This window comes from Rhea pennata, chromosome 3 (assembly GCF_028389875.1).
Source record: "Rhea pennata isolate bPtePen1 chromosome 3, bPtePen1.pri, whole genome shotgun sequence".
Classification (NCBI taxonomy): Eukaryota; Metazoa; Chordata; class Aves; order Rheiformes; family Rheidae; genus Rhea; species Rhea pennata.
The window spans coordinates 34,042,403-34,062,964 of NC_084665.1; the positions used below are offsets into that span (position 1 = coordinate 34,042,403).

The following is a 20,562-nucleotide window of genomic DNA, read 5'->3' on the forward strand; positions in this document are numbered from 1 at the left end:
GAAACTCAGAAGTCTCGCAGTAATTCACACTGACTGGCACTAGCCCTTCAACAGTGAGAATATGGCCTATCAATACCACAGAGGGTGATAATGTATCTCTATGTGCTATTTTTTCTTGGCTTGCCGGTTCCAGTGTGCCAGAAAAGGAGAGTGACAGAGAAAGACTACTTCTGTAGTACAAAGGCATTGCCACTCCTTACCACACAGAGCCCCTAAAGCTCATTATTGCCCAGAGAGGATGCATTACCTGGAATCTCTTCCCGCTTAACTCATTCCTGTGTTTTGTTAGGAATTGAAAATAAGGTACAGATTAAGAGCCATGATGAGGCATCAGCTAGAAAGAAGGCTTATCTAGCTCCTGTGAAACCTGAAATTCAGAGGCACCCAAGCAGATAGTTGTGTTCATCACCTTGTGAAAAACAGCTTCTGTTCTTGGAATTCCTCAAGCCCACACTATCCCATGCAGATCAAAAGTGAGTGAGATAGTGCACACAGGAACTGAGATGGTTTGAGCCCATGAATGCCCACAGGTGTTTCCAAGTCTTTTGGGGGGCTGGGGATGGAGTGGCAGGGGTCTTTGTCTCTTGGATCCTACAAACATGATACTTCAGGAGTCCCCCCAAAACTTTCTCTATCTGCTGGTGGTGGCATCTGCACATATGCTGCATGTCACCTATCACCCAGCTACTAACAACAGCTACTCTTTTCAGACAGGCAGAAGTGCTTTTGCCATTGTGTCCCCACTTCCAGTAAGAAGAGTAACAGCATTGCTGTGCTGGAAAGGCCCAGCACCCGAAGAGCCTTCCAGAAGCACTCGTGAATATAACACATTGTGGCCTTTGTGCAGCAGCAAGGAGTATCCATCCTGAGAACTGTCGGCTGGTGCCCTGTACATGGCTTAGCAGATCACAATCATTCACTGTAAAGCACTGGAAGATACAAAGCAAAAATCTAAAAGCTAAAAGTACGAAAATAATTACAAAAGAAAAATCTTCGTTTCACTAAAGAAAGCATTTTAATTATTTGTCTACTTCCTCCAGAAAAAGCTGACCGAGCAGAAGAAAGCAAATCAGAAGATCCAACTTCAGCTGCCAACTCTGCCCCATGATGTGGCTTGGGAATTTGTGTTTCATGAGCTTCACTTTCTCCATTTGTTAAAGAACAAAAAGTGTTACTTCACTTATCTGATAGAGAAAATGGCAAGAATTCAGTTGTTCACATCTGTAGGACACGACAGCAATTCAATGCACTAGTGTAAAGAGAGCCATGTTGTCCTTTCACTATTTAAACTCCAAGATACCCCTTTGTTTTTATTAGTTTTCTTTCTCTTCTGTTTTTACTACTGCTTCTTTTTCTATTACTTCTTCTCTTTTTTATATGTACTTTTTCAAAGTACTAGTGCCGGGATGAAGGATGGTGTGGTGCTGGAGGCAGTTTCCCTGGCACTAATCACGCTGCCTACCTCACTCAGCGCACAAGGGGCAGAGCTACATGACTCTGGTCTCTGCCTCAAGTTTTGTGCGACCCTGTACAAATCACTTAACTGCTCCCAGGGCAGATTCCATGTCTAACAATACCTGCTTTTGTGCACAGTTTTGAAATCTATAGCTAAACATTTATACAAGCACAAAGTTTTCAAGAATTGTGTGACATGCTGTAATATCATGGAACAAGGGCTGAAGCTTTTTCTGTTCCTTAAGTCATTTGGGGACAGATGATATGGGCACAGCAAAATGGAAAACTGCATTTCGGCTAGTTTTCCACTGTAATACAGGATGATATCTTTTTTTCTTTTTTCATTAAAAAATTCATTTCCACACGAAAAGGGCCCCCCGGCTCCAAGATATAACAGGTCCATGAGCTCAGTGCCAGCTCTCCTTCCTCTGCCAAACTTTCCACTGAATTCATCTTCTTGCCAAAGCAAATCATTTAGACGGTTGTTTATTTTGAAAAGCCATTTCAGCAAGGAGAGGGAAAGCGGGACAGCAGTGCACACACTCTCTGCTGTGCTTGCCAGTGAAATGTTAAACAGTGGCAGAAGAGCTCTGGAGACAGCAGGGACAGGGCTGTACGAACAGGAGGAAAAACAGCTCCGATAAAAATTCCCGGCCGTCTGTGCTGCCTGCTATTGAGGGAGGAGCCAGTGAAAAAATGAATTACAACATGTGGCCATGCAACATGAGCAGATAAGTTCTTCCCCAGATAAGTAATTCTGAGACTGCTGTTACAGAGACTCCAATCCTGTACTAAGACAGCTCAAATAAATGTCTGTTTTCTTCATAGGAGAAATTCAAATCAATTAACGGAAAGAGCCCTACTGACTTCATGCAGGGCTAGGTCCAGTTCTCCTTGCAACCAATTGCTCTCGAAGGATTCTCACATGAATTCAATGGTGACTCCGGCAGCCATGACCAAGTTACAGGTACTATAAATATTTCTGATATGTTAGATACCAACCTGCCCTGAAGCATCTGCACTTCTAAGTCTGAGTATAATAGGTATGATACTTATATACTGAGTGGCTTCTTGTGGTGTCAGGCCGCACTGTCTGGCGATGCCACTGGGATTCACCCCATCTTGACTTCCTGATCTGTTCCTTCTACATTAGCCCCAGCAGCTGAGAGAACATACCAGTCTCCAAAAATTGAATGCTTGAAATGCACAGCCTCTAACTGGCACTTGGACTATAGTATTTTCTCATGCTTCACACCATTCTACCATCAATGATTATTTTCTTAAAACAGATTTTGGCCCTCACTGCCTTGCTGTACCTCAAAAAACAGTTAATGTATGTGCTAAACTTACTGAGTGCATGCACAGATTTTAATTTCTAGTCCCCGTGAAAAAATATAAATTTTCTGCCTGATAGGAGCTGTCATGGGAAAGACTGGGGATGAATAATACCTTTCCTACCTTCCTCACTGGTCTTGCTCAAACTGTCCATCTCTGTTGTGCTACCACATGTCTCTCTATAAGGAAGCTTAAGTCTGATTTTCAAATCTAATCCATCTTCAGTGTCATGGAGCAACAATATGAACACCAATAATTATGGCAATGTCAGTATCTGACTAAGCAGATTTGGTTCTTTCAGGAGGATCCAAAATGTTTTACAAATAGGTTTGTTATAAACCATGCACACACAAAGCAGAGCAGTTATACAGCAGTATAGGGATGTAAGTTCATACTTATCAACATTTAAATACATTGTAAAGCTTCCTATGGGGTAAATGTCACCTTATTCAAGTGGGAAAATAAAATTCACACCACAGAAGGACACTCTGCCTTGGACTGGACATTTTCATTGCTTCTCCACAGAAACACAGGGGAAGATTTTTCACAAATAAAACTCAACCCCATTCTGTTTTTGTTGTGAAAAAGTCTATTTTTTGTCTGTTCAAACATGTGAAAACTGGTGAAGGATTCCAGGGCAGAATTTCACTGTCTTATCTACCTATCCCCCAGTTGATGGGAAATGGCAGAAACATTGCCCTTGACTTAGTCTATGTATTCCTTTATAAGATTGTATTGAAAGTGAGAAATCCAGAAAAAGAACAGGAACCAGCTGTGCTGGGATCCTATTTAAAGAGTCCCCCTAAGTTTTCAATCAGTTATTAATGAAGCATCTGTTTACTGCATGAAGATAAGTATAGTTACAAGGTTTACTCTGCAAACATAGCTTGCACCCAACAATCCGCCTTTTAAATTTAAAATATTTCCTCCCCATGGCCACCAATGGTAAACATCTTGTTTAACCAGAAAAGTCAAAAAATAAAATCCCTTCCATTCCTACTAGATGTGGTAAGTTGAAGCCTAGGTTAAGGTGTATTAATTGGGAAACCTGTGCTTTATACCTGCTCCATCAGCCTAGAGCGGCTCCCCATTAGGTTTTGTGTAAAATTAAAGGTCCCAGCTTCAAATAACAACATCACCAACAGACTCATAGGAATTGCCTCTGCCCCCAGTTTGGCCCAGTGGCTCTCAGGATATTGATTGGTACCATGCACAGGAGGTTCGGGATTCCTCCATGGCCATATCTCCAAGAAGGAAGAGTTTTTTGCCTTCCAAGATTGAAGAGGATATTTGTATTCCATACGCATGAATGACAGGAGAAAAGATTTTTCTTTTTGGTTACTAGTAGTCACTACAGTGTTGATTAAGAGAAATTGAGTGATCTACCTGACAGCAAATGCTAAATAGAATTGTAAAATATACCTGCTACGGAGAGGGTCAGTACTGCACTTTGGTAATGGATTGTTTCCATAACTTAAATACTGACTTTTTTTCCAGTACTAAAGATACTTAAAAAATATAAAAATCCCAGGTTTGAAAAGATAATTTGTATTGTTTTAAATCCCAGCTGTGGAAACATAGCTCTGACTAACTCATAGCAATCAATTAGCCACATCTATATTTAGAAAGATATTCGACTCCAGCTGTTAAAACGAGAGCTTCATTATTATTACTAAATCTGTGCACCAGACCAATTCTTCCTGGGCTCATTAGGATATTTTTAAAAGCCTTCCCTCTCCCACTATTTTTTTTTTTTTGGGGGGGGGGGTTTGCTTTGCTTTGAGAAATCAAAAAAGAACATGATAATCAGATGTCTAGGTCACTCTCTTCTTTTAACAGACCAGTTATAGTAGGTTTCCATGGTAAGAAAAAAGGCTTGTGATTCAACAAACACAGAAATCCCACTAAGAACGTGGACTTTGAGAAGCACATCTGGTTTGTTGCAAATTTCCAGTTTTCTTTTTATTTCTTCTTTTTCTTTTTTTTCTTTATTTTTTTTTTTAAGAAAAAGAGGAAGAAGAGAGGGGAAAAATAACATAAGGCAAACATGAGAAATAGCTGAGCATTGGTAAGGACAGATCGTTCCCTTTTAGGAGTCCAAAAGCAGCTCATTGCCAGTAGAGGAACCAAAGCCATAGGTTGAGCAGAAGCTGGAAAGGCATATGTTCAAACATAGTAGGGGTGTGTGAGGAGAAGGTAGAGAAACGTTTCCTAAGCATGTTATAGTCATTAAAATAAAACATCTCTTTTTGTCAAGTGCTTTATGTTGGCTAATATCTAAAAAAGTGTGCAACAGCTTCCAGACGTGTTGGTCTGTCTGTAGGGAGATTCTCTGGTTATTCTTAAAGCAAAAGATCTGCATTTTTCCTGCCTTTGCATGGTCAAGGAAAGTTGCAATTCTGTGCTGGACATGTATCATTTTAACTCATGACTGACCCTTTAAATAAACCACACTGAGATGTAGTTCTAGTGTGCCAAAAGAAAGGTCCACCACTATCTGTAACATCAAAACAAAACAGGGGAGTCTAAGCCAAGGACACAATGAATCCTCTTCCAGAAACACAAACCTAACTATGATTAAGATGAAAAATTTACCAGTCATAAAACAGAAGCTCCAAAAACACAGAAAACCAAGCTTTTCTCAGTAAATTCAGATGGCCTTAGAAGTGGAGGCATGGAATGTAAAATTCTGTTCTTAAGATTATAAAGCCAATATAGTGCACATATTATTAACTTGGAAGTGGTTTGAATATTCTCAAGCAACATGTCAACAATGAAAAAATCCAGGCACATTACTCTCCATGAAGTTCCCTTGGAACATTAATGAGTGTTAGACTGCACTGCTTTATCTTCCAAGTGCAGTAAAAATTACTCCCCTTCTGGCTTTTGCCAAGGTAGCTAGCTCTAGCTGAGACCCAGTGGCTCCTGGTGTTTGGGGCAGCAAGTCAATGTTACCAACATTATCTCCACAGCAAGAAGATGCTATCAAGTCATAGGATGACATTACACCAGAGTCACTAAATGAGTGAGGAATCTTACTATCCAAATCCTGAGGTAGTATTTTGCCTATTCTTCAAAATCTATGGCCTGCCAACCTAAGGACCAAGGTTTCACTAGTAAAGCAACATGTCTCTTAATACTGCTTATGTTTCCCTGTAGCAACTGACATCAGCAGTAGAAACAGACCAATTCCAAAGAAATAACCTATTTGCTTCATAAAGCCAACTACTTTCAATATACCAGCCGAGGGCATTTGTCATTACGTATCATTTACTTTAAAATTTGTTCTCTTGTAAACAAATTCGTATGCTTACGATCTTTGCATATAAATTCTTCCTCATCCAATTGAGGGACAGAGGGATTAATGCCAACTTCTAAATCATCAGCAAAGAACAAGCACCTCCTCAGTTGTCTGCACCTCCCTTACCAGACTTGTACAAAAAACGCAAAATAATCCTGAAGCACCTGAAGAGTAACACATACACAGTAATTCCTGTGTGAGAAGGATCCTAAAACATTTAACAAACTATGCATGCTTGGGATCTCCACCCACGCAACAAAATACAAGCAATAACAGAGAAGGGTAACAGGAAAAGATCAGGTATTCAGGGTCACCAGACATTAAAAGCTCATTTTTAAAGCGATCAATGAAGCACATGTCCCCAGTTGAATACACAGGGTGGGATTAAGTCAGCAGAAGAAGATAAAAGCTATCAGGTCACTATCGCTAATAAGCATGGGAATTCTTCTTGAGAACTTGTTTAAAAGGTAGTTCCTGCATTACCACAGCACAGTGTGATACCCTCACCCAGAAATCATCATCACAGTTCTATCCCACACACTGATACTGTTAAGAAAGATTAGCCAGAAATGGACAAGAACACTGAATCTTCTTTTAACCTTAAGACATGGTCTAAACTGCTAATTTCATAGATAGACCAGATAAGGAAAAGTCAGAAACTTCAGCTTAAAATGCTTCCAGTGTCTGCTATAGTTTTCACTATGGTCCCATTTGAAATTGCTGTTTTCATTTTAATTCATGCTTTTGATTTGGTTAGTGAAACCCCAGACACTTCAAAAACCATCCATACCTTGTCTCTAGCCTCATTCAGAAGGTCTTCTAACTCTGAGAAGCTGAAACTTGCCACAGTGATGAAATCACTCATGACAGGAACAAACCTGTCTCCAGATTCCCGCATGCGTCTCTTCTGATAATCCAGTTCCTGAAAGAGAAATAAGAAATACAGACTGTCAAGTACCAAGGATTCCTCACTGAGTAAAAAAAGGGAATCAGGAAGCCCATCTATTTAATTTTGTACAGAGCGTGCTCTGCTCCCACTCCACACACTCATCCAGAATTATAACTCAGAAAAAGACTGTTTCTCACTAAGCCAAAGGTTCTGCCTTTGCAGTATGAGATGGAGGCCTGAGATGGGATGGAGGAAGGTCTTAGTTGCAGTTCTGTAGATCTTAGAATAACAACCACTTTCAAGAAAGCCAAGAAAGCCATCAATATATTTAATTTCTAAAGCAACTTTAGAATCCAAGTATCATGTATGTGAAATGCAGGAGTTCTTTTCTATGCAGAATGGCAAAAAATAGACAACTCAGATTGTGTAACAATTGTACTCGGAATGTTTTATAGTGAGTTTCCCTCCATCTTCTCTTCTCCTTGGGGCTCCAAGGGCTGCATTTTTGGGGAAATGTGTACATGTGTGCACAATCTTTTTAGGTTCTAGCTCTGAATCTCCCCAATGCATTTAGATCCTTTGCAAGAAGGTTCAGAAAACCTGAGAAAAACATTTTTGCATGGTCCTCTCTTAGAGAAGATGATGGACTATATGACTAGATAAGATTCATTTTGGTCCTGTTTTTAACAAACACTGTTTGTGTGATCTCACTTTCTGTCTGTCTTTTTACTTCCCCTTCATCTAGTAACTTTTTAGGTCCCTTACCAATTTCAGTCTGACAAAAGCTGAAATCTCAGAGATAATTAAATTCCCACAGGGTCTCTGAAAAGCACTAGCTGAGCAACAAAGAGATGTCAAAATTTTCCCTCCACTGAAGAACTGGCAGAAAGAAGTTGGGTATTACATAGCCATCACTCTGCTAGTCAATAAACATTTGTTTTGGTGTCATAAAAGTCACAGCTCACTACTTACAAAAAAATTGATTGTAAGATTCTTTCGGGCTCAAGTCTTCTACTTCAAAGTTAGAATTACCTATTCTATCCCTTCTCTTACTCTCTTCACCATGCTTGTGGCACTGAAAAAACTATTGAGCATCTCAAAATGATTAAATTGTAGTAAGAAAGGCTGTTTCCCATGTCTATGCTTGGCTTTTGTGCTGTTGAGAGTTTCATGGGGACAACGAAATGCTAATCTGGGACTCATCTTTATCCTCAGCTGCGTAATCAGTGGGAATTATAAAGCTATGCTTTCTCTGTAGGAAAACCAGCATGAAATAGCAGCAGCAGGTCAAGTTACAATCTGACCCTGTGTTCCCTTTGGAAAAAAATATTTGTGTGTGTTTTTATTCTTCTGCATCTCTGCTAGCTGCAATTCCAGTTACAAGCATGTTTGATGCTCTTTGTTACTGGTCATCAAAATACCAGTTCACAAAGTCAAATGGTTAGGTTTATAATCATCTGCACTGAGAAACTCCTTGGGCTGTGCTCCACACTGATGATATGCAAATCCAAAAATCAGATTTGATGTATCTTCTGCTCTGATGTGCATTGGAAAGAGGATATAATCATTACAAGGAAAGAGCAAAAGGCAGAAAAGTGTCAGGAAAAAAAATGAGCACATGACTGGAGAAAGGTACAAATTAAAAAAGTGTTGCTTCCCTCTGCTTTATGTTACATCCTCCTCTTCCCTGGTTTTCCTAATATATCATCATCTACTGTCTTGGGAGCAATATTCAGTTACTGCTTTGCAGTGAATTGTCTATATTATAATCCTGAATTGGACTTCTCAAGCACAGGGAAAGTCATGTCACATGCTGCTGAGAATTATGGGAATTTTTTTTAGCCACTCTCTTCCCATTCTTGTTTTTAAGCTAATTTTAGCTGAAAGTTGCTCTACTCCTCTATCCTAACCCCCAAAGTAGATGAGTATAATAGTTCTGTTATCCTACTTGCGCTGATGAAAGCTATGGCATTTGGGACTGCTACTGGACAGCAACATTCTTTAGGCTATCTGCTTTTCAATTTCAAATTCAATCCTTTCCTGAAGAATAATTCTCTCAAATTAATAAAAAGATCCCACATAAGTAACTGATATGACTGTTAACCAGTCCAAAAAAGAAGCCAGAGAATAAGAATGTCTTCTTCATCTTCTAGAAATAGTCTATATTGGTCATAAAAGCATAACAGCAGAAGCTATCCTTGGTGGCCTGGTCTACTGGTTCACTTGAGAGATGAAAGGATTTGACCATGGCAGTGGTTTCTCAAGTGGCATACATGGTCTCCTTGTTCTGTGAGAGGGCTCCACTGACTGAGTTTATTTGCTGATTTGGAAAAGACTAACAACTATTTAGCTGTCCTGGGATCATCCTACACAAAGACAATAGCTGCATGAACATCCTGACAAAGGGAGTATGTCTTGTTTTTAAAAAGAAGCTGCAAGTCCGGGAAAGCAAAGGGTTACGCGTACCTTTAAAAGCATCTGACCGTGAAACTATTTTTAGCTTTCTATTCTTAAGAGGCCTTGAAGAAACTCCTCAGTCACTAGAGCCAAGGCTGTGGTGAGAACAAACTGGCCTGGAATCAAGAATCGCACCTTCCCCTCCTCCCCCTTCCACCTGACAATGATCTTCTATTGTTGCTATAGTGCTGCTTTTTACATGCCAGAAAACCATCAAGCAATTGAGCAAGCAGACTGGGAGGCATTGGCAGACCCAGCTGATAAATACCATGGCAGGGAAGAGAGTGGGGAGGGAAGATGGTGATTGAATGGGCAGGAGAGCTTGCCCATGGAAGCCATGTATGGGAAAAAGAAGGAAAATTGGCTGCAAAGGCAAAAGGGCAAAAATCAAATCACAGAAAACAAAACAGAAGCAGGTACTCACATTTCAACAGGGGGAATTGTCTGCTCTTACTGAAGCTGGGCCTCTCCAGGTCATGTGCTCCATGTCAGCCTTCCCTTTACAGGTGCTTTTAATTCCCAAATACTGCTTGCCATGCATGCAGCAGTACCTCTTCCTATTGCTGCTTTCTCCCTTACCCCAAAAATCCAGAAATAAGGCTTGGAAGGTCTTTTTTTTTCACACAGGAGGATTACTGGCTAAATAGACGAGGAACAGTTGGAGACAGCCAGATGACCTGGAGGCCAGAGATAGACCATGGAACCTTTCCTCTACCTCCACAGCCAAATCAGACTCAGGCCAGGTGAAAGGAAAATGAAATCATCACTCTGTTTTTATATATGACGGACAGGAGGGTTCTATTCAAGTTCCTTGCAAGACTGGCAATTATTTCACAGAAACCATCCACCATGATTCCTACCAACTAGTCCCTGTACCAGCACTCCTAGTGCAGAGGCCACAAAATGAACAGCAAAGGCAGTAGAGAATATCTGCTAGAATACAAGATGCTTCTCTAGCTTAGCACTAAGGCACTATAGAAGGGTCATATAGGAGGAAGGTATACATTAAAGCTGATGCTGTTATTGGCTGACATTGCTTGCTATTGCTCACACTCAGACATGCAAGGTCTCCAGCCTGGATCTCTCCACTAGCATGAAGGTGATATGATTGGAAAAAAACAAGCAAAACAAAGCTTCTACTCTGAAGATAGTGGGACACTGAAAAAAGTAAAACCCTGGCTGAAAGGCAGGGAACATCTAAACACAGTAACGATCCTCTTGAGTTTCAAAGGCCTCTCTCTTGATTTTCTTCAGTGTCATCCTTGCCTCAGCATATCCGATAGACAAGATATGCCACAACCAAACGGAACTTAGGATTTTGTTCCTGTACTTGCAGCTCTTAAGGACAGAGAATGTTTAACTGTGCAGATGATGGGAGCTACAAAGAGACAGAGATGACAGGGTAACATTACCTTTTAATCTTTACTATCTCTACTGCTGTGCAAACACTATTTTGCTGCTCTTCACAACAGCCCTTGTGTGAGAGGAGGTACATATAGTTACTATTTCACAGAGAGGAGGTAAACAGGTTGAGTTTTTCAAAGCCACACATGCAAGTCAATGGCATAACCAAATTCCTGGCTCCTGCCACTGAACACACTTGTCTCACACTATGCTGCCCTGACTCAGAAAGCCCAGAGTCTTTTCCCAGAAACTAAACCAATAGCATATCTACTGAATTATATAGCAATTACACTAAAAGCTCATAGAAGGAGTTCAGAAAACAGGATCCTTCCTATGGGCTTTCTAATCAATCTACAGCATTGCTGAGATAAAGTCCATGCAAAATTCAAAAAACATCTAGGCTTTAAATGAAAAGGGATAATTTTCTCTGAGACTTCTCATTGAGAAATTCAAAGTAGCTCATGTTCAAAGTCTTAAAAAAAAAGAAAAAAGAACAAAGAAAAAAGAAATGATCCTAGACAAGAGAGAAATATCTGCATGTATGTAACTTAGGTTAGCTCATGTATCATTTGATTGTCTCTGTCATATACCTGAAGGAAGCTTTGAAATTCAATTTCTGTTCTCTCCTCTGGCCTTCCCTAATAAATAGATCCTGTGCTCTAGCCATTGTTATCTAGAGAAGCAAGCTGTCCACTGAATTTTGCCCATTTTGTAGTTGTCCATTGTACAATTGGTGGTAACGACTAAAGGAGGCTTCCATATAGGGGAACCATGGCTGACAGAAAGTTATGTCTCCAGGGAACATTTAGACCAATATCTCAGTTTTAACTCCTGTAAGTTAAATACACAATACAAAAGACTGCATCAATAAACCATTTGTACTGTTCTCTATTTAGATTGAAGACTCTGCACTAACTAAGCACAGATTGAGCACAGGTAGACCAAGTCCAGCTTAAAACATCTTAAATTAATAGAAGGAACAAAGGCTATTGCAGCTTTGTTTGATAGCTCTGCTGCCTCACCTTTAGCTAGTCTATCTTTTCCTTCATCTTCCCAAAGTGTCCTTAGGATAGGTTAGAATTGTGTATAACAGTGTATTTATTCTCTGTTTACAACTACTCCAAGAGCCATGTGAAACACTTGTTCAGCAGCCAGCCATCCCTCAGTACAAAATAAAATGAATTTTATTTCTTTTTGCAGTGTGTGTCATTTGTCAGATCATCTTTAACTCTCTGGGCCGAGATCAAACAAGCTTTTTGTTAGGCTGAAGTCTGCTAAGATCATCAGCAGGAGCGGCCCAGGAGAAGCTTGTTTCTGTTTTTTCTTGGCTAATACATTGTAGAACAGAATGGAAAGGAAAGCCCACTTTCACTTTTCATAAAATATATAGTGCCCCTGATTCTGAGTGAGATATTTTAGTATGGAGGTTTGGAAACCTTGAGATACTTACAGCTTCAACAGCTTTCAATCCGGTCTTTATATTGTTAACTTCCTTCTCCAGCTCTACCAGGCTGCATGAAAGACAGATATGTAGGAGTTAAAACAAAAGGGTCAGTGTTACACAGGAATACAGGAACTCTGTAGCAGAACAGAGCATTGGCCCATCAAGTCTGGTATCCAGCCTCTGGCACCAGCCATACCAGATGATGAGAAATGAGGGGAAGAGAGTCTGTTAATACTTTGTGCTGCTTTTTGTATGAGATGCAAGATCACAGATCCGTGGTCACAGAAAAGATAGGGATTCTCCTGGGAAGAAGTAAGGAGTTACCCTAGGAACCTCTACCTGAGAGTACTAAGATACCAGGCCTGTGAAGTGAGCCCGACCTTCCAGCAAGGAATTTATGTCACATGGCTAGTTATACAATAATTGGCTGACTCTTAAGCAGGGACTCCAGCTTCAGCACACACATTGTGATAGTCTCAGATTAGCTCTACATGTGATTTTTGAGCCATTAATTAACTACTGAATCCCATTAGCAACACATTTACATGTGATTTTGTCTTCCTCACAATCCAAATACTGCTGATTTTTTCTACCTGCATTTCTATGATATGTCAGTGCTTGCAAGCTAACATCGTATCTAAGCATTTAACTCTACTGTGCATGTTAATAAATGCTTCTCTAGACTTAAGTGTTGTACTGTATTTCTCCTTGTCATATACAAACCAGACTTTTTTTCTGGGACTTGCATGAAACAAAACTTTTCACTTCCAGGTAGCCAGTTAGTACTTACTTTTAAGCCAGTAGGCATCTCCTCCAAGTACTTGGTGAGGAGTAGTTCACATCTTAAAAAACATGACAAGAACTTTAATAAATGCCTTTAGGTATGAACCTGTATTTATTTTTACCTGTCTTTCATTAGCTGGAGTAGTGCCCTGTACAAAGAACAATATCTGGGCAAATAATATGCAAAGATATTTTTGAGCAGTGGTTTGTAAAGAAAAATGCTAGTATTTTGGGGGACAGCTTGCGTATTCATTTTCCACACACATTTATGGAAATGGAAAAAATTATCACTGAAATTTGTGCAGAAAGTATGATGCTTTCCAAATTTCTGTGCATGACTCATTTGTGCAAAAGTTTGAATGATTTTCTTAAAAATGGCCTCCTATAGCCTCTGTGCCTAATTGACTCTGGCTTAAAACAAACCTTCAATTATCCAGAAAAAATAGCACACAACTTAGATGGCCAACCACAGAGTATGGTGAGTGAGTTGCAAATAATGACTAGTATAATTACAACATCTGATCTAGAAATAAAGTAGATACAGATGTATTTTAAGTAAAGCAGAATTTAGTCACCTAAATAATTTTGGACCAAAATCTTCTGTTGATGTACTTCAGAATAATGTCAAGGATGTCAACAAAGGCATTCCAGGTGCCCCAGCTGAAGGGCTGACCATGAGTTTGGGACATAGTAATTTAAAACCAACAATCAAGAAATTAACAAGAAACACTGGGAACTCCAGCTCTGGAAACAGGGAATAGCACTGCACTTACTTGACTTTTGCTGCTTCTGGAAGATGCTGCAACTCAGACTGAATATCTAGGATATCTGGGTAATTCTTCTCAAAGATCATAATTAAGTAGTGTAACAGTGTAATGTTCCTAAAACAAAGAAGGAAGAAATGAGAGAAGGAAGACAGTGGTGAGAAGAAAAAGGAAGGTGGGAGAAGTGAAAAATATTTGGGTAGGAAATGTGCTTGAGTGAACAAAACAAACAATAGATCAGCAGTTAATAGCTCTATCACTGAAAGAAAGCTATTACAGACTAAAGTGAATTAGCCCTTTAAGAGCCATTCTTCCTAAAACTTCAAGGAATATTTCACACTGCCTTGCTTTATTCAGGAAGCACCAGCATGCTTCCTTCTGTTTGGTGTAACAGAAAATCCTGCATATCACAGTATACTAATTTGTCCCCAAACATTTTAGAGAATAAACAATTAATAGTAGTAAAGTGTCATTAACTCTTAAGGAAGAAGTCAGATGTTCTCGGAAGTGACATAGAATAAAACGAAGAGTTAATGAAAAAGAGGAAAAGGTTTTTGAAGACTGAAGAAACTGCAAAGATAGATTTCTGTATTAAGAGTTACAGCTACACTTAAAGACTCAAGCCCACTACTACAAAAGCAATGGCAGCTCATGTAGGAGTGGAAAGAAATGAGATCCAGGAGATAAGTAGCATCAGGCTTAAGAAAATTTTTAAAAGTAAATGGTGAATTTTGCATGTGGAGAGAACAGCCAGCCAGAATGTCTAATTCAGGTAGGTGTTACATGGTTAACTGATGTACAAGACGGCAGATAGCCACTGCTTCATACAGACCAGACATTGGGAGTTAAGACCTGGAGAGAGCACAGCGCCTGCAGAGGACATTTAATATATGGAAAGTCAAGCCAAGCAACATTAAGGCAAAAAAATGTTCAACACAAGGATTAGCTTCAGAATAAGGAAAGGACATCGCAGTAGTCAATTAACAGAGCTCTGTTAGCTCAAACTCTATTAGGTAGAGATGAATTTCTTATAACTTCTTACTGCCATCATTCATTCTGTCACAGCCTAAAGTCATTTCACTGCAACTGTGGTCTCACAGGCAGGTCTCACAAGGCAAAGAAGGTTAGTAAGTTAGTAAGAACTAGCATAAGAGATCTCCAAGGAAAAATCTGTAGTGCTGCTGGAGCCCAAAGGTGGCATTCTATCTACAGTCACAGCTAGATCAGTTTTTTGAACCAGCATGGGGATAGAGGGTAAAATATGCACTGTAACGCTATGTATGCCTACTGCCCACATCCATAAATAGTAAGCAAGCACCACATCCCAACAACAGCTGTTTTCCTTAACTGCCTAGAAACAACCAAGCCCAGCCTCTCCAGAGCTATGCCCTGGCGCTTGTGGTCCAATGTCAGTGTACATAGAGCTAGTTTATGACCCTCCAGCCTGAGAAATATATGCCATATTTTTACAGGAGATGTATAACCATGGTCTGAGTTTCCTAATCTCTTGTTTTTTTCCAAAATCATGGCCATAAAACATTGGTATAAAGGGCCAATTCCATAGAAAGCCTCCTCTCACCACTCCACCTCATTTCATTTATTGGTGAAATACTACATTATGCCATTTTTGTGTAGTGCTGCAGAAACACAATCCAACAACATATGTGAATTATCCAAAGAAATGGCAGAATTTTTGTACTGTGTGAATAGCTGGTCTTAACTGCCGCAAATGCTTTTCAAATGAAAAGCATTACCTAAATGCCAAGTGAGGCATTATTTTAAATGGTCTCCACGTTTTTTTCATCACCATGATAAGAGATGCATCACAGTAACTTACTCATTTAGGGCCTTTCAACCTACCTGTCTATGCTGGATTTGGTGTCTGCAATTTTGTTCAGGCTGGAGACTTTGAAGCCGTATGCACTTCCCCTTTGGCCCTTGTTCATATAATTGCCAAAGGCCAGAACCACTTCCAGGAGTTGCTTCAAACGCTTGCTGCGGATGAGTTCTTTGGATGCCAGAAGAATGGCTTGAGAAGATTAAAAATTGATAGGTTATTGTGCAGTGGTCTTTCTGGATGTACCTAGGCCCATGATTTGAAGTACCCTAAAATGCTGATGATGATGATCAGCACATACTCCAATTCAGACTGTCCATGCACTGTCCTCTCACCACCACATGCCCAGATGGAAGGAAGGAAGGAAGGAAGGCACACTGCATTTAACATGTAGGATGTCCTCCTGAACCTAGGAGCTTGGCTGTTCTCCCAGATCTCCTACTCTAAAAACATAGCCAGTGGGAACAGGGAGAAGGCTTAAACTCATCTGAAAATGCAGAAAAGAACACGCTCACTTCCTTTCTGCAATAATCAAGGATGCTGCACAGAAATTATGCGTCTTTCCTTGTGACACATTTACAGAATACCTCTGTCCTCAGGCATCGCCCAATCTGCCCTGAGGGAAAGGAAGGTACAAGGACTGAGGGTAAGAAGGGATGTCTGATCTACACAGAAAGAGCTTAGAAGTTTTTGGCACCTCAGCACTATCTGGTAGCACTTTGTCACATCTCTCAGGTCACATTTACAGTGTAATAACCATGACATTCACTTTATTAAACTAACAGGTGTAACAAGAGTGTTAGACAGAACTTGTTTTCCAGCATATGACTTGGACTCACTGGCTCTGCAAACAGAGCATGCTGTAACAGCACTTTCTTTGAAGATAAGGCTCTTTTGACACACTTTGCCCCTTTATCCAACTCCTAGCACAGGCTTTAATCATACCTTCTACTTTTGGCTTTGCTTCTGCCAGCCTCTCTGGAAACTTCTTCTTAAAGAATAATGCTTGCAGCCGCTGCTGATAGTGGTCAATCCTAGACAAAAGGGAGAGGAAAGTCCACACTGAACTTGAACCATCTTCTGAAGCACAAGACCAGCGCATTGCTTACACAATCTAACCACTGGATGCTGGTCCTGCAAGACCAGTGCACGGCATTATAGACACAGTTACAACATCTAATGCTTCTTAATCAAGACTGTTATGAAAACAAAGACCTCAAATACATTTTGAATATAACTGAAGAGTAGCTGGAAGAATTCCTGTTATTCTCAAAATATGAGATTCAGGGAGATGCCAGCTGAGAAAAATGCATCTCAATTTGTACAGCAAGTTGTTAAGTCATGATCAATTAGGAGCTGCAAAAAGGGTGGAAGAAGTAAAAGGGGCAGATGATGAAGAGATGGGACAGCTGAACGGAAAAAGGGATCTATACAAAATCCCAGGCCCCAGCTATTCCGCCCCTAGTAGCTGGATCCGAAATCCTTCTCATGCGAACAAGGTTAAACAGAGGAGGCAGACACCTGCTTGGCAACAAGGGACTGTCCCTAAATGACAGCAGGGAGAATGTTTATCTTCAAGAAAAAGTTTGTGTAATGAACTGAAACATTTGTAACATCATGGCTTCTGGCAAATGGCAGATATAATACTGGCCCACAATCCCTTACACATTTCCCCTTAGGGCCAGATGATCCATTTTCAATAAAAATTGCAGTTGCTTCCAAGAAGCCCCCAGTGCATTTTCCCATAGTGCTTCAAACAGACCTGCTCATTTCAAAGAGGAAACGATCCGCCCGGGCCATGCGCTCAATTTCATGTTTATGCTCCTCCAACAGGTCAGTATCACTCTTTTCAGGAACGAACTTCAGCAGCTAGAATGGCAGACACAAACCAAGTATCAATGTGAGAGATTGAGGGAAAAGAAGAGAGGGAAAGAGAGGGACAAACAGTGGGGAGAGGGAGAGAGAGAGCATGAGAGTCCTCAAATCTCTATGTTACTATGGAGAAGCATTACTTTGATTCAGCCACATGACTGTAACTTCAAAGAAATGCAGCTGTGGCTACAAAAGTGACCTTGTTTAAAGCTTGCTTGTTAAAACTTTCCTTGCTGTTCTCTATTCTTCCTTAATGACCCCATTAGATACATTTTTAATTCCAAGGGGGGATTTCCAATTTCTAAATTCTAAAGGCTAAATGCTACTCCAGCTTAACCCAAGGGGAAGTACAGAAAGAACTTTGATTCCCACAGCATTACTTGGAGTTTAAACTGGTGCAAGTAAGAGCAGGATGTGTCCCAATCAGTGTAAAGTACCCATCGTGGCTATCCTAGAGTACACACAAAGCCTCATCTATATCCCTCTTGGGTTTTCCCTATTCTGCAGAAACAATAAACAATAACCAAGCCACTGGTTGTGTCTGACACTGGCTGCTATTCATGTACTGACCTTAAAAGCTCATACTTTGACAGATTTTTGACATATCTGGTGGTAGTTGTCCTTCAGTCTGGTTATAAATATTGCCATACATGGAGCCTCAGCCCACACCCACAAGAAGAAAACTGCCTGCAAGGCATACCAACACTTTATCTACTTTTCACCACTACTATAGTACTTTGCCCTACCTCCTAAAAATGAGATATTCAAAGATGTGCAATATCAGAGGCTTGCAGTTATGGGCATTCAGCTAATGTGACAAGTGGGCCATAAATTTCCAAAATGAAAAAGCTTTTTGTACATGATTAATACTATTAGTGTGCGCGCACACACACACACACACAAAAGAATCACATTTGTCAGGGAGATTAGAATTGTAACATTTTGCATATGCATCTTTAGTTAAAGTATCACACTTACTCTCTATAAATGGAGCAACATTTGGCAATGGTGGTTTAATTGCTCCCTCTTCCCCTCACAAGCTACACAGTGAACTAACTGCAGCAAACAATTCTCTGACTCCCATTCTAACCAATCTAGTTAGAATGGGAGTTCCAATCTAGTTCCTGCTCTAACCATAACCATTGACCTGCATTGCCTAGTTCATGACATTTCCCAATGGAAAACGTTGGGGGGGGGGGGAAGCAAGGGAGATTTACAACAAAACAAAACAAAACAAAACAAAAACAGGAGTATAAAGAAGAGATGGGAAAGTCACAGAAAGAAAGGACATGAAAGAAAAACCCATACCAATTATAATCATGCATATTTTGCATCGGGAAAAGTATACTATTATGAAATCCAAAAACCCAGGGGATCAAATTCAACCTGATATAAACAGAGTTACTTGAGGGATGCGTTTGACACACTGGGAAAAAAACTTTTCTCGTGCTCCACTGCACAACTCCACCGACAAGACAGGGCCATGTTCAAATCTGCAGACATACTAGCACAGTGAATGCAGATAACCTGCTTTTGGTGGGAAAAAAAGTATTTATAAGGTATAGCTGACCGTAATCTTTCTCACCTGCTCAAGCATATCTTTGGCCAGGTCTTCTTGTTCATCCATCTTCAAGATTGCCTGTCTGATTTCTTCATTAGACAACTTCAGCCTTTCAAAAGTATCAATATTTGTCCATTAGTGCAAAGCTTAAATCATTCTGACAATTCAGACATGGAAGGCCTGAAAAGCTGTACTAAAAAAAAAAAATCATGGAAGAGCCACAGGAAGCTCTGCTATGATGCTGCTATTCTAGAGTACTCAGCAAGATGATCTAATCAGCTTTTGATCAGCTCCTCATAGATCAAAAGTGATAGATAGCTCAACTTCCATTTTATCACATACCTTCCTCATGAAGTTCTACTACTACTGCTAAAGCCTCTCAGACCTATATAGATCACTAGTGACTGTGGGCCCATGTTACACCTCTGCTTGTGAATATTACAGGATCTCCAAGGATAACAAGTAATGGCACTGATCCTTCCATTTTGGATCTGAGAAAAGAGGTTTTTGAGAAGACTGGTTGTGCTTGGTAAGCTCATTCTGCCAGTAGTCACAACTGAAAAAGAAACTGACAGCATGGACATACCCAAGTAGCAGATGGCTTGTTTCATATTACCTCTTAGCCCTGCCAGCCACTGAAAACAAGTGCTTATTAATATTATTGGAGGTATTAAAATTACACATTCCTTCCCACCTACTCTTGCTTTTCTCTGTGCGTGTTCCATGGCAATATGCAATGAGTGGGGTAATCAGTTACTATGAAACAGGAAATCAATGAAAAAAATCTTGAGGTCACCACTGGAAACCCAAGACAGATCAGAAGTAATCAAAATTTCTTAGCATCAAGAGGCTGTTTTGATTTAATAGATTAGCCGAAATGAACTTGCTGGTTCTCAGTGCAGGTGTCAGTGAATAACTACCCAAGTGACAAATTCCACCTGGCACCCTCCTCAACCTGTGACAACCTCATTAATCATTCTAGAAAATGAGGGGAGGACTGAATGAATCATAAGGAAAGGGCCATCCACAAGAAAATCTTAATTTGGGGACTGAAGCAGGGAAGTGTGAAAAGAAATATTTGCAGTGAAGTCTTCAGTCTCAATGGACTTTCTACAATCAATATAATTAATTAACAGTAGAAAGGGAAAATGTAAATACAAATGAGAGACAGGCTGATGCATGAGCCAGAAAGCTTTTGTCTTCATTGCTAAAAAATTCCATGTTGAAATTTCACATTGCTATTGCCATTTGGATAGAATCACATTTTTGGAACTACGTAAAAGCAAAAGTAAGAGCTTTATTTTTACAGGCAGGAAATATTACTAAATCTGAGAAACTTAAAACATTCTAATATTGCCCAATATAACCAACAGCTGGAAACTAAAATATGAATCAGCAGACATTCAAAAGCTTTTAAATATTACACTTTTTAACTGATTGCAGTCACTCTGCTACTAGCT

General features: G+C 40.0%; 1 protein-coding gene across 8 annotated transcripts in view; it reads right to left on the reverse strand.

The window, feature by feature from the left end:
- Positions 1-20,562, reverse strand: part of DAAM2 (dishevelled associated activator of morphogenesis 2) — a 212,752-nt gene that overhangs the window by 10,427 nt on the left and 181,763 nt on the right. For all 8 annotated transcript variants that reach the window (XM_062571966.1, XM_062571961.1, XM_062571963.1 and 5 more), the window contains 7 exons: positions 19,127-19,211; positions 17,432-17,538; positions 16,615-16,703; positions 15,693-15,861; positions 13,842-13,949; positions 12,292-12,352; positions 6,882-7,013 (listed from right to left, as the gene is read on the reverse strand). In XM_062571966.1, the coding sequence (XP_062427950.1) occupies positions 6,882-7,013; positions 12,292-12,352; positions 13,842-13,949; positions 15,693-15,861; positions 16,615-16,703; positions 17,432-17,538; positions 19,127-19,211 (751 nt within the window). The remainder of the gene's footprint in view (positions 1-6,881; positions 7,014-12,291; positions 12,353-13,841; positions 13,950-15,692; positions 15,862-16,614; positions 16,704-17,431; positions 17,539-19,126; positions 19,212-20,562) is intronic.